This window comes from Haemaphysalis longicornis, unplaced genomic scaffold, assembly GCF_048455015.1.
Source record: "Haemaphysalis longicornis isolate Haplotype H1 unplaced genomic scaffold, Haemaphysalis longicornis Haplotype H1 scaffold_8, whole genome shotgun sequence".
Lineage (NCBI taxonomy): Eukaryota > Metazoa > Arthropoda > Arachnida > Ixodida > Ixodidae > Haemaphysalis > Haemaphysalis longicornis.
Window position 1 is genome coordinate 112,993,346 of NW_027526445.1, and position 17,063 is coordinate 113,010,408.

Sequence of the window (17,063 nt, forward strand, 5' to 3'; positions counted from 1 at the left end):
ACAGTTGCGTTTGAAGGAGCCAACTGAACGCCCGGGTTTGACCCTATCGGTTCCACTTATCTATTGGAGCAACTAATTTGGAGTACGCAAAGAGGGATATGCGTAATTGTATTGAAGCCTACCTTTCTGCTGCAGGTCGCTTGATTTGTTGAAGAATACATAAGTAACGAATAATTGGAGTTTTAGTCATTGCGAAATTTCATTTCGTGGCCTTTTTTATTTTTGGAGATAATTTGGTATTTTGAAGTCTTATCGAAGCACAATCAGTTATTTAACCCTGGCCAATCCATTGTAGGTACTTGCCAAATGATTGAGGGCATAATAATCATCATTAACACCATGAACACCATCATAATCCCAGTTCTTTCACGCGCCATACACCCGAGACGCCACCGGGCCGCTTCCCGAATGAACCCATCGGCCTTACACCTGGACTTAGTGTAAGGCCGATAGTGTAAGGCCGATAGAATGAACCTGGACTGCCACCCGACATGGCACAATGTCTAGTCATGAGGTCTGTGCCACGACCATCAGCGGCCACGCCGCACTTCACAAGCGCCACTGGCTTGTATGCAAATGGTCCTGATGGAGACGGACCTGTGAGGAACGTTGCCAACACTCCCTCCTGTCCTGTGCTCGAAGACACCGAGCAGCGGCAGCAGGCAGCCATTGCTGAGGCAACGGACGCCGGTGTACAGGAACGGACCAACACGGAAAGCTTGGGAGCAAATGGCAATGGAGAGTGCTCACCTTGCGGCGGCAACTCTCCAACAGCAAAATCTCCAGGGTGTCCCAACACTTCCCTACGCTGGACAGAGTTGCAGCACCCGGAACATCAAGTGCGAGCCGAGGGACTGTATGCCCAAGCTCCGGACAGCAGCCAGCTGGCCGTGGCAGCCACGATACATGCGTCCAATTGGGCTCAAGATATCGAGACGCTGGTCTCTGCTACTGCGCGGGCGTTTGCTTGCGCATCCCCGAACAGCTACAAGGAGGGGAGAACGCCAAATGTTTTATGCTGCACGCTGCGTGCTCCCCCCTACCACAGCCAGCTGGAAGGGCAGAGAAACGGGTCACTGGCTGTTTTGTTTAGAGCGAAGTCTGTTGTTCATCAGCCAGCTTGCTTCCAGCACAGCCAGCGGGAACGAGGGAGTTTCAGCCCTAGGCTCCGCAGTTGCTTTGTCCCCATGTTTCGGGGAGATATTTTTGTGGAAGCTGACCGTAACAATACACACAACTCCTCGCTACACGTATGGCTGGGAAGCACTAAAAAAGACCTGTGAACGTTTCCTTTAAATAAACGTATTAAAATTATGTATGCATGCCTGCATGCATGCATGCATGTATGTATGTATGTATGTATGTATGTATGTATGTATGTATGTATGTATGTATGTATGTATGTATGTATGTATGTATGTATGTATGTATGTATGTATGTATGTATGTACGTATGGATGGATGGATGGATGGATGGATGGATGGATGGATGGATGGATGGATGGATGGATGGATGGATGGATCTATACCCGACGCGGTGGCGCAGTGGCTAAGCGTGAGCCCATGGATTCGGATTCAATCCCTGTTGCGGAGGTTGCTGTTGCGAGGGCGAAGAAAAAACGCTGTGTATCGAGATTTAGCCTCAGGTTAAAGAGACGATGGAGACAAAATGCAAGTTTGGTTGATTCGAAAGATTGCCTCGTTTGAATAACTCTGACACCACCTTTAAAGCAGGCCACTAAAATAGGTTTATAATGAGGAAAACGGAGAATACGCATGCGACACCCTAGGTAATTTTAGGAAAGTTATTATTCAAACTAAACAGCGCTATTGCAACCGATATTAGCAACGAGCAAATGAAAGTATTGAAAAAAGAAACTACCATTTAACAGGAAAGATGATGACCGGAAGTGTCAATAGTTTTCATTTGGCAGCTGATGCTTAAATAAAAATAAGCGACACCAATGCATGCTGAATAGCGATTTTAGTGCCCCCAGAAGCATGGAAGTGCAATTTAAATCCTGTTTCAGTAAAGCCATGGATTAGGCGTACAGTTACGTTCTTCGCTTGTTTTATATCTCTGAATTCTTCATTTTGTAAGCCTAAATATTGGCGAGAGTATTTAGCGGTTGTAAAGGTACCGGTCACGAACTTTCCTTAACCACAATCATCACGAGATTAAAGGGGACTCCCAACAGCAAGTTAGGTAGCAAAATAAGAACGAATCAACAAATTTAAACCTAACAGAAATAAAATACACGCTTCTTAATGTTACGCGTGAAAGGTGCAGCGGTTGGCAGGGTTGAGTGACACCAGGTCACCGCACCGAAAGGCTGCCGTGAACTGCGCCTGGTTGGACACTGGCAAGTTTCAGCGTGGAGCGTAGGCCAGGTATTTGTAAGTGTAGGGGAAATGCGGGCTCGATCCGCAGAATGCGAAGCAGCTGGCGACGTAAAACGCCTGCTCCGGCGTGTTGCCCAGCAAGCCTTTCCTCTCGGGCAGCGTCTCGTACGTCAGCCGGGCCATCTCGGTGCCCGCCTTGTCGGCGAAAGCCTCTGTGAGGGAGTTAGTGGCGTGGAGGGCGCATCCCTTGTGATCTTTTCCACCCGCCCGCGGACGCGCATGAGCCGGCTGAGGAAGCTGCTCATTGAGCTCTGCGTGTACCAGTCCATTCGCTCGTCTGTCCTGGTCACATTGGCGTTCACCGGATCGAACGCCCGCGTGGGGTCGTAACCGAGCATCCTGCCAATGGCGCCGTAGGGAATGGCATTAGGCACACCAGCGGGCGTGAACGGCGGCAGCATGAGGCCGGTTTTGATGAGCACGACATGAAACAGCGGTAGGTATTGCGCGTTCACATCGATCATATCCTTGTTGATGTCTTCGCGGTGCACGGTCACACTGGGGCCCTCCCTGAGCAGACGTTTGTACTCGTCCATGTGTCGCTGTGACGCATTCAACCACGACTGTATGAAAAGCTGCATGAATTGCGGCAGGTGGACGTAGTACTCGTCGAGTGCCGAAGCTGACTTTAAGTGCTCCGGCTGAGACTGGACAGGTGTTTCAGAGACTGGACAGGTGTTTCGACGCGCCATCTAAATGGCGCGAAAGTTTTGCTGCGTAGCATTGCGCACATCTTCCCACACCCATCCGGTGCTTGTGGCAGCGTCGGACAGCCGCAGGATCGCCCGGAGAAATCTGCTGACAGCGTACGGGGCGACATGCAAAAAATGAGGTATTAATTGTGATTTCTATTATTCTTCATGTTCGACCTAACATAACATTGCAACCCTTTTGTTTGCCGCCTACTACAGATAACTCGTTCAGCCACCACAGGTGGTTCACCGTATGTTGCTTTGACTGCATAACGAATACTACCTCCGCACAGACGACATGATCATGGCGGAAAGTCGCTTGTTCTAGTAGAACGCGTGGCTCTAGCCGTACATAACTTCGCCAAGATGCCCTTTTTGCTCGATGTAGGGCAACACTTCTTTCAAACCTGTTCCGGGTTTCTGTGCTTTATTTGTTGCTCCGACTTTCGAAAGTCTCACTGTGCTTGTGTCGAGTCCTTGTTTCCAGCCTCATCGCATCATATACATTGACAAATTGCGCCTCTTTACGATTTCAGGAAAAGAACCTTCAACTGAATCTTTGTATTTTCGTTACGTCATGGCTATTCAATACTTATAAATAGGAACTTAGCCTTCCTCCCCCTGCTCTTGGCGGTGATCAAGTTTTCCCAGCAGTATGCTTTATAATATCGCAAGAATTAACTGTGCCGCAGTTAAATTTGAAGAATAAATATTGATTGCTGGCGCTTTTTGCGGGAAACAAGACAACATTACTCTTAATAATTAGCGCTTGCTGCCTACAGTCCGAGCAATTGAAATATGCCCGTCTTTTGCTTGTGGATTGTGTTTTTCCTGAATGAATAGGGGTGGAATTACGCCTTACCGTATTGGAGTATTACTCTATTTCAGCTCTTGTCCGTTTAACATTACTTTTCATTGCCTCAAAATCCTCTTGGGGGATTTGCCATCAGCAAAGCGCATAATAAAACTTTTTTTTTTCTTCAGCGAATCGCGAGTTAGCGGACTTTTTTTCCAGGTACTCCATTCTCATTACAGTACCTCGCAGTGCATTTTACCCGCATCCTCTAAGCAATGCCGAATGAATTTTTGAGAAACATGTCACTGCCAGAGTGCCGTTTCAATGGGCACGCCAAATGAGCCCTCTGATCGGGAACCTGAATTTTTCAGATGTGGTTATACCAAGGAAAGCGACAGTGTCAACATTCGTACTGCACGTAAAAATATTCCGCACCCCATTCGTGCTTTCGCGGCAATTTTATTAATTCATAGTTTTAACTGTCGAAATTGATTATAGCCAGTTCAAAAAGGTCGCGCGGAAGGCTTTCTAAGCTGAAAAAGAAATATAGGCTCAAGCCGGCGTTCCAGCTGGCGAAGTTTCACTTCTAACGGGAGTTATTCACAGCTACTTCGGGAAGTGAATTTTGCCGGAAACGGCGACGGCGGGTTTCGATCGTTTCGGCGGGTTTCCCCCTAAATTTGGCCTATGTGTCTGGCTCTGACAAAGGACGCATTGCAACAAGATTTTGGTGTCTTAGTTTTAATGGGTAGAGCGTTTGTTTGACTGGCTGAACGTGAAAATGTTGGTCGGTGTGTATGTTCGTCAATTAACGGCGTATTGCAACGTTTTATTCTTTTGTTCATTTTTTTTTTCAAGCCCGCGCTGCGCAGAACTCAGCTCGTGTTGTTTTCTCGTCAATACCTGCTTTAGTAAGTGAGCAAGATGACCTTTCATCACTCTTTATTCAAAATAAACTATTTCTATAGCCTCAATTTGTTTCCTTTTTCTGGGCTTATTTTTAGTTAAAAACCAACTGCACGTTTGAGGTAAAAAAAAACAAAGACCTGGAGGAATACACGTGGCGCAACTTCGTCACAGAACCATCTGTCTGATCGGGGCAGAGCGAGTAGCGCACACCTCACCCTCACGTTCGCAACCTCAAGCGTATGCAAGCGATGCATGTTAGCAAAGAAGGCGACCTCTATCGCCAAACGCTGAATGTGTTCAGCTCTGACTCTGTCACTGAAGGAAAAGACAGGATAGCGGGCGTGGTTGGACGGGCACGCGCATATCGGTGTATCGACACCAGAAGTGCAATGTCAGATGGCGAAGCGATGCATTTGCTACGCGCCGGTGTGCCCCGGCCTATTTTGCAGCCGGGTGTACGTGTGTTGAATACTAATCGGCTAGCATCCGTTTTTTTATCGTAGGGTGTTTGATATTATTTCATCCTTCGGAAGGCAAAAGTGTCAAATGGCGTTTGAACGGAGAGACTGAATCCGCTGCCTCGAAATACGGTTATCCCTCGTTAACTGGAAGTTGTCAAATGCGCTGAAAAGTTTGAGATAAGCGGAGTTTCGAGTTACTCGAAATGACGAAAATTTGTGACCATATCACTGAAATACGCGTTAGTGCTGGTAACAAAATCTCCGCTGCACAGGGGAACTTCCATGATACTGGCAACACTATTCGCAGCAAAAAACAATGTTGTATTATTGCGGATGAAAGGACTGCGTGATGGTCGCCTGTTTCGCGTTCTCATCCGGCATCGCATCAAATGTTGGCCACCACCACTACAATCTGCCTTGTTGCTGATATATGGTTCCCTGTAGGAAATCTCTTATCCTGATGAAACAGTCTACATCCGTCGTGATAACTTCGAGCCGCGCTAGGTAAAGGCTCGACACTGGTAGTACCAAATTCATTTTATTATTCTAAGCGCTACACCATGTGCTCTACAAGTGTTTTATGATAAGTTGTCATAATAAGTAGACATGTGAACAAAACATGAAACTATATATACAATTACATTTCGTATAAGAAACGAAAGAGGCGTTCTTAAAGACCTTGTTTATGGAGCGTGAAAAGTGCAGTGCTCGCTAGGGTTCATTGTTGCACTGCCCGAGCACTTAAAGGCCCCTGCGAACTCCGGCTGGTTCATGACTGGCACATTGCAGCGGAGAGCGACGGGCAAGTACAGGGGACTATGGCTCGCGTACGGGTCCGCCGCACAGAACTCGAAGCAGCTGGCAACGTAAAATGCCTGCTCCGGCGTGTAGCTCAGCAAGCCTTTTTTTTGCGCCAGTGTCGCGTACGCCAGCCGTGCTTTCTCGGCGCCCGCCGTGTCGGCGAAGGTCTCCGAGAGGGCGTTCTTTGCTCGAATTTCGCTCCCCGTGATATCTGCCGACTGTTCTAGGACGCACTTGAGCCGGCTCTCGAACTTCTTCATCGATTCCGGCTGATACCACGTCGTGAGCTCGCCTGTTCTGCTTAGATTGCTGAACAATGGGTCGAAGGAGTGCGTGAGCTCGTGACCCAGAATTGTGCCGACCGCGCCGTAGTGCACGGCCCTCGGCGCATCAGTCGGTACAAACGGTGGCATCATGATGGCGGTTATGATGACCATTACGTGGATTACCGGCATGTAGAATGCGTTCACTGTGGTCATGCCCATACCGAAGTTGAAGTCTTCGCGGTGCACGGTGACATTTGGAGGTTCCTTTAGCAGGCGCTTGTACTTGTCCACGTGTCGCTTTGATGCGTTTAACCACGACTCTATGAACGGAGGCTTGAAGTCCGGCAGGTGGTTGTAGTGCTCGTCGAGTGCCGTAGTCAACTTCAAATGCTCCGGCTGACCGATAACAGAGACGAGATGGGACACGTGTTCCACAGCGCCCTTGGCCGTTTCGGCGTCCATCCAATGCACGTCTTTGAAGTATTGTAGCGTGGCATTTCGTAGACCGGCCCACACCGTTACGGTGCTGTTGATGGCTTCAGTCAGCTCCAAGCTGTCCCAGAGGAACCGGCCAATGGCGTACGGGGCAATCTGCGAGGGAACACGGAATCGCTGTCAGTTTTTCAGCCCGCGACTCGTGGGTTCATGGTAGCGTGACAGTTTACTGAGGCCAGAAAAAGGGTTAATGCTATGCGCTTGCACATAGTAAATAATAGGCAGTTTCCCTACTCTAGCCTCCGTGCGAACAGAAGTGGCAGTCGGCGGTCAATGAATCTGGGCACAGCATGCGCTGCGACCCGATAACAGAAAGGGATATGCTCTTGTCGCAGCTCATCTAAACAAACAACTAGAACAACGCATTACCTCGAAGGTTTTGGTACAAGTAAAATGATTTGAGGATTGGCCCTCAAGTAAACACGAGTTGTCATCACGAAAATTATCACCGTCCGGAAAATTGTGTGCGCTCATGCGCCTTTATTAGTGCGTTCCATTGACGAGGGCAACTTGCTAACATGATTATATAGCTTTCCGTCACTTAGGAGCTCCAGCGGACGGAGAAAATGGTGCTGTCTTTTTCGTCCGTCTCTGTTTGCAATGCACAGCCGCATGAACTAAAACTTATTCTCTTTAAAAATAGCCTTTGCTTAAGCCACCAACGGACAAGCGCCGAAACTGTCAATCCTAGCGTAGTAGCATGACCATCGTCGGGGGCTTTCCTCTGGCGTCCCTTAAGCACGAGAAAAGGAATGAAGTAATACCCTGTTTGCCAGCTGCAGGCAGGAGGTCGCCGACTTAAATTGGGCCGGTAAATCTGGTGGCAAACACTCGATGAGCTCGTGGGAAAATCCTGCGTGCAGCTCCACAATGAGAATCCAAGCAGAGTAGAGGACAAGGGTCACGTGCCGCGACGCCTTGCTACGGCGAAACATCTCACGAAGCGCCACTTCGCTGCCGTTGTACGCGAGCACCTGCTCGTCCTCGTCAATCTTCCGGTCCTCGGGCAAGTGCTTGTTCACTACCCGCAGCCAGTCCTCCAACTCAGCGTACTTGCCTGTCCCATTGGCCAGCTCCTGCAACGTGCGCAACTGCAGCGTGATGCGCTGGCCAGGATAGAGGGCTAAAAACATCGCTATGAACTCCTGGTAGCCATCAATGGTTCGCTGCGCGACGTCGGACACCACTTGTCGCCTTGCTGTCGGCGCCACAACGGATATACAGGTCTCAATGGTTTTCGGTTCCTTTATGGTGTCGACCAAGCTGTTCATACTTAGCATAAGGCCATACCGCCTGTCGGTTTTTATGTACGGCACTAGGCTCAGGCTGAACGGAGTCTGCAGGCCGTACTCGAGAGACATGCCCAGCAGAAAGTCGAGCACGTCGAAGTTGTCCGGTAAGGTCAAGGTAGGCCAGTCCAGGTTGTACTTTTTGAACACGTCCAACAAGACCTGCACATTGTTAAGCGCGAAAAAAAAATCGGTCCCGTTTAACATTTGTAAATGTATTTACCACGTGCGAAAGGTTTTGTAAAGACACGGCACCTATAGTGTTTCATGAAAAGTTACCCTTACACCTGCCACACCTGTGCTACAGTGGCCCGACACCAACCACGGCGAGACTGCGCGACCAAGTGCCGGCGAATCAGCCGTTAAACCCTCTCAGTCACGTGGTACCGCGCAGCCGAGGGTCGGATCGAGCGCATCTGCGACGCCTCTGCAGCACACCAGGGGCATGACGTCACACGTGCTGTTCTTCCCTACCGGCGTCTGAAGGTCATTGCGACTTGATGGCAATGTAGATCATCTACGCCTCACGAGACAAGGCATAATAGAGATTTCACTTTACAAGTATAGCCACGTGCACACTCGAAGTCACGCCGCATTTGGAAAGTCTATTGGTCGGTCGGTTTGTAACCAATATGAACAGCGAACGTACAGGTAGAGTATGAGCAAGAAAAATGAAACTGAGCCAATAGAAATTGGCATTTATAGGAAAGGAACGTAATAAATATATGCAAAAAAACAAAAGTGACCGAATATAAAGGGAGCAATAAACAAGTTTAAAATAATGTATCCAAACAAAGAAAAAAAGCAGTAAAACCTGAAACAAAGGAGTGCAACAAAATACAAACACCTAAATTGAGCAGAACTTAAAAGAGAAACGTAAAAAAAGTAAAGCCACCGGAAGCAAGTTTGTGAGAGACGCCCCGATCACAAGCGGTTGCATTTATTCCACGATGTGTGCACCGATATTGGGCCGAACTCTATTGAAGTGTACCACATCAAGAGCAGCGATGGCTATCAACACTAGGTAGCATGCTGTACGAATCATGGCTACAGAGCGAACCGACTAGGGGGGAAATGAGAGTTCCTATGCTGGTGATTTCGCCCCCTCGGTTTAGAATTGCAGCGGCTTCAGTGAGCGCCTTCGTCGATTTAGTTTCAAACGCGAAGCTTTTAGGTGCGGAGTACCTTAGGACCGCACAATGTCCGTCCGCGCCCGTGCGCATTGCATTTACAATCGCAAAATTCACACAGGCAACAGCAGGATTCCAGCCTGTGTCTGGTAGACCAGACAGAGTTAGTGTCAGCCGTCTTACCCATTGAGCTACGACCGTGACATTTTGTACCCGAAAGTTACCCGCCGCGGTGGCTCAGTGGCTAAGGCGTTGCGCTGCTGAGCACGAGGTCGCGGGTTCGATTCCCGGCTGCGGCGGCCGCTTTTCTGGTGGAGGCGAAAAGCAAAAACGCCCGTGTGTGCGAGATTTCGGCGCACGTTAAAGATCCCCAGGTGGTCAAAATTAATCCGGAGCCCTCCACTACGGCGCGCCTCATCGCCTGCGTTGCGTCGGTGCGTTAAACCCTACAATCAATCAATCACCCGAAAGTTAAACGGCTTACTCCCTCGCCTGTAACGGTGCGGAGTACCTTAGGACCTCCCAATGTCCGTCTGCGTCCATCCGTGCGCACACAACCATCAAGCCAAAATCAAGCGAAATTAGATTTGAGCCGTGAGTTGCAGTTTCATTTAGGGAATAATCTAGGTGCAACCCACGGCTGAAATCGAAGGACGATCGGTGCGCAAATCGGATGTCACTCGGGGCGCCACTTGGATGCCATTTCGATTCTCCGTCCTCCGCACCATCGCATCATCATCGACGGAGTGGAGATGCTGCCATTTTTCCCGCTCGTCTCCCGTTTCTGGGGGGCTACTGCTGCTGCAGCATTCTTGCCGGTTACCTCGCTGGGTTTTGTCTTACACTAGATGCCGCTGGACTCCATATATCGCGACCGTGGGGAGGAGAAAGCGTCTCAGAGAGAGAGGAGAAAGCTACCGCGGGGAGGGGAAAGCGACTCGGGAATGCTAGACCGGGTAACGCTGCCCACTGCGTGCCATACCCGAGAGGCCGGCCAAAGAACAAACGGACGCACGATCGCGTCGTACTTCAGACACGCGCGCGCGCACAAAATCCCCGCGCTGTGCCGCCTATCGTGCAAGCAGTCGAACAAACCAGATGTACACACACACCGCCGCCAGGCTCCAAGAAACGGCTTCAGCTTCAAACACACACACAAACGCACACACGATAGCCTCACCCTATGATGCGCCGCGCGCTTTTCCGTAGAATCAGAGAGCTTTTTCCCTACCAGATTTCTTGACGGACTAAAACTATACGCGGAACGTTGCACTAAAACGTCTCGACGTGCTTACGTAGCGTGCTACAAAATTATAACCTTAAGCGTGCCAAAAGGCAGAAAACAGCGCCCTAAAACTCTCTCTGGTCGCTTTAAACCCCAAATAAAATACGTTAGGCCATCGTCTGGCAGGCATATCCGGATACCAAGGCGAAGTGCAACACCAAACTCAATATGCGCCAAGCTGAGGGTTCCGGGGGGCGTGGTTAGAGCTCAAATTTTTATGTTACACCATGGTGTAAGATTGTATTCTTACACCATGGTTACGCCTAACGTGAAAGCGTATACTCACCTCCCACTCCATCTCTCCCTTTACTGCGCAAGCACGAAACAAAAAAAAAAAAAAAACGTTTGTGTTGCAAGGACATTGCGGGATGGAAGGCTGTTTAAGGGGCAATGAATACAAAATGCAACTTTGTTCCATGCCGCAGGAATATTCTTGGGTGACTTACTAAGCTTAATTAAAACCATGAAATACGTTTGTTAATCGCGCTTGATGCTTTCAAGAGCCTAAGTCAGTGCGCTAGATGTAACGTCGGCAAAAACGTTCATACTAGCACGATTAGGCGACATGAGGAAAGTTCTATAAAAAATATAGCTCGTCAATTTATGCTATACCGCCAAGCGCTTCAGAGGACCAATGTTTCCGAATAGTTTTCAATAGCGAACAGCTGACAAGGCACGTCTTATCACACCACGTTATTACGGACAGAAAGATTAAAGCAGTAAACGCACGCACAGTGAACGGTCAGCACGGGCGCTCACCCTGTCCATTCGCTGTCTTGTCTTTACAGCGGTAAACTATCTTTCCATAATCGCGAACGAACTTTCCCAAGAAGACGCTTGGGTAGCCTACGCTACGCTAGCGGCGGGGAGCACCGATACACGACTGCGCATGCGCACGCAAGCGCGGCAAAAGGGTAAGGGGGGGGGGGGGGGGGGGCGTTGTCCCGGAACGAATGTGCCCACGCGGAATCGGGGCATCCGTACCAGCCGCCGCAAGCGTAACGTACAGCCGGTAAAAGGCTTGTCTATAACACAGCTTTCGTACTTTCAGCCCTATCCTGCCCCACCGGAGCGGGATTTCAATACAACTACTGCGGAATTCTGAAGACTTGGCCCTTCGCTTTTGCCTCCGACGTGTTTGGAACGAGTATGTTTCGGCGGTTTTCGGATGTAGCTGGTTGAAGTTGAAATCGCTGTTATAGACAAGCGTTTCACCGACTGTACGCTCACCCCTGTGCAAGAACATTCTATGGAAACACATTTTAATATTTCTCAAAATCTTTCATCTCCGTTTTTAGCACTGCGGCGATAGGTTCATCGCCGTGGGCTACGATCTCACTCGGCTGCGCCTAATCTCACGGCAGCCGTGAGAATTACCTCCGGGAAATTCTCACGGCAGTTTCCATAAAAGCTGGCTGGCGGAACATTTTGCTGAATAATATTACGTCCCAACGTAACCTAACGTAACATAACCTTACCGAACCTTACCTAACCTAACCCAACGCGTCATAACCTACCCAAATCCTGCCAAACTGCAACAAACCCAATCTAACCCAGGCCAACGACACAGAACACAACCTGTATTAAACGTAATTAAACCAATTCTAGAAGTCCTGTGCGTCGTTCTCTTGATATAGTAAAAACCAGAGTAAAAAAAAAAGCGCTAACAAAATCACGATGGACAAAATTTCCGAAAGTCCAAAAAAAAAAAAAAAAACCGAACGTCGGACTCGATCCTGAGCCTTCTCGTTTAAAACCGAGCACTATGCCACAGCGCTACTGTGGCAGCTGCAGAAACGGCTTTTTAGGGGAATATTTATCAGATTGAATCTCCGCGTAGCGTGCTCAGCCAATAAGAAGCGACTGCCGTGAGAAATGTCTGACGGTAATTCTCCCGGTTGCCGGGATAATAGACACTACCATCTCACTCGCCCGTACGCGTGTTTCCAAACGCTTCGCTGCACAGAGCACCCAAGTGACAATGGTGATGTCACTGCGCGCGCCATTCTTTCGAGCGCCTGCTAAAACGAGCCCACTGTTCTGGCTCTGTAGCCTCGATGTAGAGCGCTGAGTAGTGGTGCTGACGGCTTGGGTTCGAGCCCCAGCTTGTCTACCGCTTAGTTTTTTTTTTTCATTGTCTATTTTTTTCCTAAATTCAATTTTTTTCTAAACTCAAATCTACGCGTCGTCTTTGTTAATAACGGTGATTTGGTATGTTTTAGGTCGCTTTAGGTTTGGTGCGCAGCCAATGACCACGTTGAATTACCGTTTTCTGTTGCGCGAACAGACATGTCACGTGTGTGCTCTGTGCAGCGAAGCGTTTGGAAATACGCCGCCCGTACCTTTACGTCGTTCCTCTCATCGTCGAGGACCTTGATGCATTCCTGGTAGGCAAGCACGGCCTTCTTGACGCTGGCGGGCGAGGATTGCGGCGGAGGCTTTTTCAGGGCGCCCAGCACGAAGGATGTAACGCGGAACTGGAGCAGGGTGAACTGGCCGGAGCCGTTCATAAGCATCGGGTGGTTGCGGTCCCAGTTATCGCACACATGCTGGTACAGGTTATCGCAGGGGTCAGTCGCGGAGTCGACGCTCGCGGCCAGCTCCTGCGCGTAGTCGTAGCAGCGGGTCGGGTGGTCGCACCACGGGTAAGCGGCCAACGTGGCCTTGTTCACGAGGAACTTGCAGCCGGCGAAGACGACACCCAGCAGCAGCACAACGAAGGGCCTCGGCACGGTCATGTCGCTCTGGGCTGAGCAGTGGTTGACTGGAACCGATTCGAAGACGCTACGAGCGAGGAAATGATGGCGGCTGTGGCGATGAAGACGAAGCGCTCGCGCCAAACCCTATCAGGGGATCGTTTTCGTCGTCGCCGCTAAAGCGAGGCGTCTGGTGGAAACAGAGGATTTCTAAGACAAAACGCTGACGTTCTCTACTTTGCGAAAAGCGGTCGTCATTGTCGTTGCCTGGCCAGGAAAATGGCCACGACTGTTAAGACTGAATAAAAAATTCTCGGGACGCAAACGCCATGTGCAACGTAATTTTATGCCCCTTAAATGCACTTTTCCGTTCGTATTACTTGAGTGGCTCTACATGCAAAATCTGGAGGCCAAAATTGCAAACGAAGATCAAAACGTGCTCTTTTCGAAACCGAAAGTGGAAAAAAAGGCGGCCATTATGGCCCGTCGGAACTGATGTTCGAGTCACAGCGGCCGGGGGATTCGCCCACGGCTGTCTGGGAGATACCCGCGCCCATTCGACGTGTTTCGGGTCATCCGTTTCTTCAAAAACTCAAAATATTTTCGAAAGCTACTGGCAAGTCCGCGTGACCATAATTGCTTTAAGATCCGTGTTGAGCGCTAGGTGATTAAACCACATCGATATTATAAGAGATGAAAACGACAAAAACGCTACAGTAAGTAGAAATTGCCGAAACATGCCAGCTAGCGCGAATGAATTCTTTTTCAGCGCATACTATCAAAGTTAAATCCAGGATTTTATTAATATTGTGTTTAAACGGTCAGTTTTGCTCCCCTTGCAGAGTACCTGCGAAAAATCTGTAGACAGTGCTACCCGCCCATATACAAAGTTTTGCCGGTTTTGCGGCGACGAAAGCACTGCAGTTTATTCGGTACATGGAGGAAAAAATACTCAGGAGAGGCCCCTAGCATCCCAATGCATTGCGAAAAGTATGGAGGAAGTTACGTCATTTTGCTTGAGCCCATGGACAATGTTGCTTACTTGTTTACGACTGCGGCGCCCAAATTTAGGCAAATAGAACGGACAAATTTTTAAGGCACTTGGTATGTCGCTGCCTCGCTACGCTTGCAAACCAGCGCAGTCGCTACGACAAACGTTTTTAGATTAGGCCAGTTTGAAAACTCCGCCGTCGGAGGCGGCCTTAACTGGTACCCCGGCCGCAGCGGCGCTTACGTCGCGTCGAGATCGGCGGAGCGAGTTGCTGCCGCCGCCGGCGACCTGCCGGGAAAATCCCCTTCGCTCAGCGTTGGCGAGAGCCACAGTTCGTTCTTTGCTCACTTTGTGTTTCGTCGTTGTGAAGTGAAGTGAAATTTATCGCTGCTGAGACGTAGCGCGCAAAGACCGCAGTGCTGTACGACCCCAAACAATGCTCCCGTCGTCTGCGTTCGCCATCCCGCGAGCCTGTTGCTATGACGACGACAAACGCTACTTTGCCAGGCTTAAGAGCTGAAAAATCGTCTTTCTATCTCAAAAACGAAGGCCGTTTTTCGATTGAAACTTTGGGTGAGGGTTAGAATGGGCAAATTGAAGGCGAAATCAACAGCTTAGAACATGATATCGCACCACGGAATTAGCGACGAAGCTGTTTTCGCTTCGAAGCGGGAGGGCAGGGCGACGCCATGTTAGTCAAATCAAACCGGAGACAGCAAAGAATGATGGGATAGAGTGCTGGGCTCCGTGGGCTCAAGTCATGGCGGGACTCGGCTTCACAAATGTGACGTCAGGGCCTCTCCTAACCTTTTCTTTCCTCCATGATTCGCTAGCTTGGTGAAACAGCCACCTTAAACGGAACTCAATGTTGCCAACCTTGTTATTAAGCATTCTGACAAATGTGGCCCTTTTTTTCTTCCTTCTTTACTTACCGGTGAGCTAAATGTTGCCAACGGCGGCTAGTTATTATTTTTGGACGGCGTCAATTCCGTGCAGTGCGCCGAGCAGTTGCTGTAATTGTGCGTCCCTTACCCAACCCTCCACCACCCTTCCCACACCGCTTAACGAGCGATGGGAGACCTTGCTAACCAGCCCCGCCTTGGAAGACCAGCTCGTCCTGATCTCCAGGGGCCAGGCAGCCGCGGAAGCATATGCATCTCGTGAAGAGGGAACCACCCCATCCGGCGCGTAGTCGCCGCAATTTTGTGCGGGTAAATAAAGTTGTTCTCTCTCTCTCTCTCTCTCGCTCTCTCTCTCTGTGCGTGCCCGGACCGGCCAACAGCGATAGCAGCGTATCGCCTCGCGTAGGCCGTACTCGCGCATCGCGCGCTCGTAGAGTCGATTGATTGATTGATTGAAGGGTTTAACGCGCCGACGCAACGCAGGCGATGAGGCGCGCCGGAGTGGAGGGCTCCGGATTAATTTTGACCACCTGGGGATCTTTATCGTGCGCCGAAATCTCGTAAACACGGGCGTTTTTGCTTTTCGCCTCCATCAGAAAAGCGGCCGCCGCGGCCGGGAACCCGCGACCTCGTGCTCAGCAGCGCCGCTCGTAGAGTCGACCGGCCGCGATCGTGCAATGCGCCACACAGCTGCCGTACTCGTTCACGCCACTACCTGCCGCGACAAAAGCGTCTCGTTTCGCCTCGTTTCGCCTCGTCTCGTTTCTCGTGCATTGCGCACTCGTACAGCCGCCCAGTCGCAAGCTTACAGTACTGTTTGTAGTGTATTTAGGGAGCGTTCTTGCAGTGTTTTGCACAGCTCCCGCACTCGTTCGCGCACCGACCAGCCGCTCCAACAGCGGATCGCCTCGCGTCGGCGGGCCGCGACACTCATCCAATTTGCTCCTGTGTCGGCAACCCGCGTCGGCTTCGTCGGCAGAAACAGCGCCGTGGGACAAAGAGAGGAAGACCCTGGAGCACCAAATACAAGCAGAGAGACGGGAGCGAGAGGTCTTGCAGGCAGAGGTGGCACGTCTCAGGTGCGTAGTCGAAGGCCAGACGACGGATCGGGATCGAGCGCCTGGAATTGTAAAGCACGGGTTATCGGAGGCTGTCGATACCACGGATGCTGGTGGGGCTGCTGGTGAGCCCGCTTCCCCTGGCAGTGGGGCTCTCCATCTCCCAATAACGGGGGGCGGGGTCGGCAGCAGCACTCAACTGCTGGCAATTTCTGGTGGCAGGAAGGAGGTGGGAACCGGACACGCAGAGCATCGGCCGATGCAGTTCCGTGATGAAGCCGAGTGGAGGGAGTCGAGCAAGAAGCGGGAGGCGCGGAGACCGAAACAACCTACTGAGACTGGCCCCCGAGCTAAAGCCCCAAGAGCAATCTGAAACGACGTGCAAGAAGAGCTCCCCACAGCGGGTGTTTGGAGATGAGAGTGCCCGACGTCGAAAACCCCACGTGCTCCGGACCACCCAGTGGAATGACCACGTCCAGTTCAGGATCCAGCAGGATGCCACGATCCACGAGGTGGCGGCACTGGTAGATGGGGCTACAGACCTCTGGAGTATTTGGGAAGCCATGGTAGTCATCCAGGCCGGTCTGTGGGACATCGGACATGAAACTAAACACATTGGCGCAGGCTTTCCGCTCCAAGTTGATGGAATGGATGAGGCGAGGACCGCAGTACCACATCATGGCCCAGGTCTTCCTGAACAGTCAGGCCCGGTTGAGAGCAGTTCCCGTCGTTGCAAGCAATGGAACAGTTTGATGAGGGTGGCCTGCAAAGAACTGGGAGGGAAAGTGGAGTTCATTACCACAGGCCGAGCGACAGAATCGAGGACGCAGGGCACAGGATATAGTACAAGCAAGGCACAGGTCCTAGGACAGTGGCTCGGCCGGCGACT

At 50.6% G+C, this 17,063-nt stretch overlaps 2 protein-coding genes across 2 annotated transcripts; both read right to left on the bottom strand.

Moving 5' to 3' along the window:
• Positions 1-2,370: 2,370 nt before the first annotated feature.
• On the bottom strand, positions 2,371-2,939 carry LOC144148442 (neprilysin-11-like). Its single transcript, XM_077679978.1, has 2 exons — positions 2,615-2,939; positions 2,371-2,555 (listed from the first exon to the last, which is right to left on the bottom strand). The coding sequence occupies exons 1-2, from the start codon at positions 2,937-2,939 to the stop codon at positions 2,371-2,373; spliced, it is 510 nt and encodes a 169-aa protein (XP_077536104.1).
• A 2,985-nt stretch (positions 2,940-5,924) lies between these two features.
• Positions 5,925-13,283, bottom strand: LOC144149257 (endothelin-converting enzyme homolog). The gene is made up of 3 exons (XM_077680809.1): positions 12,870-13,283; positions 7,588-8,274; positions 5,925-6,919 (listed from the first exon to the last, which is right to left on the bottom strand). Exons 1-3 carry the CDS (start codon positions 13,263-13,265, stop codon positions 5,945-5,947), a joined length of 2,058 nt encoding a protein of 685 aa, XP_077536935.1. The 5' UTR covers positions 13,266-13,283; the 3' UTR covers positions 5,925-5,944.
• Positions 13,284-17,063: the final 3,780 nt, after the last annotated feature.

Excerpts from the sequence above, each read along its gene's own strand:
- LOC144148442 (XM_077679978.1), bottom strand. The coding sequence starts at position 2,939 with ATGGACGAGTACAAACGTCTGCTCAGGGAGGGCCCCAGTGTGACCGTG. Across the intron at positions 2,556-2,614 it reads CAGCCGGCTCATGCGCGTCC|AGGCTTTCGCCGACAAGGCG; the intron begins GCGGGCGGGTGG and ends ACTCCCTCACAG.
- LOC144149257 (XM_077680809.1), bottom strand. The coding sequence starts at position 13,265 with ATGACCGTGCCGAGGCCCTTCGTTGTGCTGCTGCTGGGTGTCGTCTTC. Across the intron at positions 8,275-12,869 it reads ATGAGAGGAACGACGTAAAG|GTCTTGTTGGACGTGTTCAA; the intron begins GTACGGGCGGCG and ends AACAATGTGCAG. Across the intron at positions 6,920-7,587 it reads GCCTGCAGCTGGCAAACAGG|ATTGCCCCGTACGCCATTGG; the intron begins GTATTACTTCAT and ends GTTCCCTCGCAG.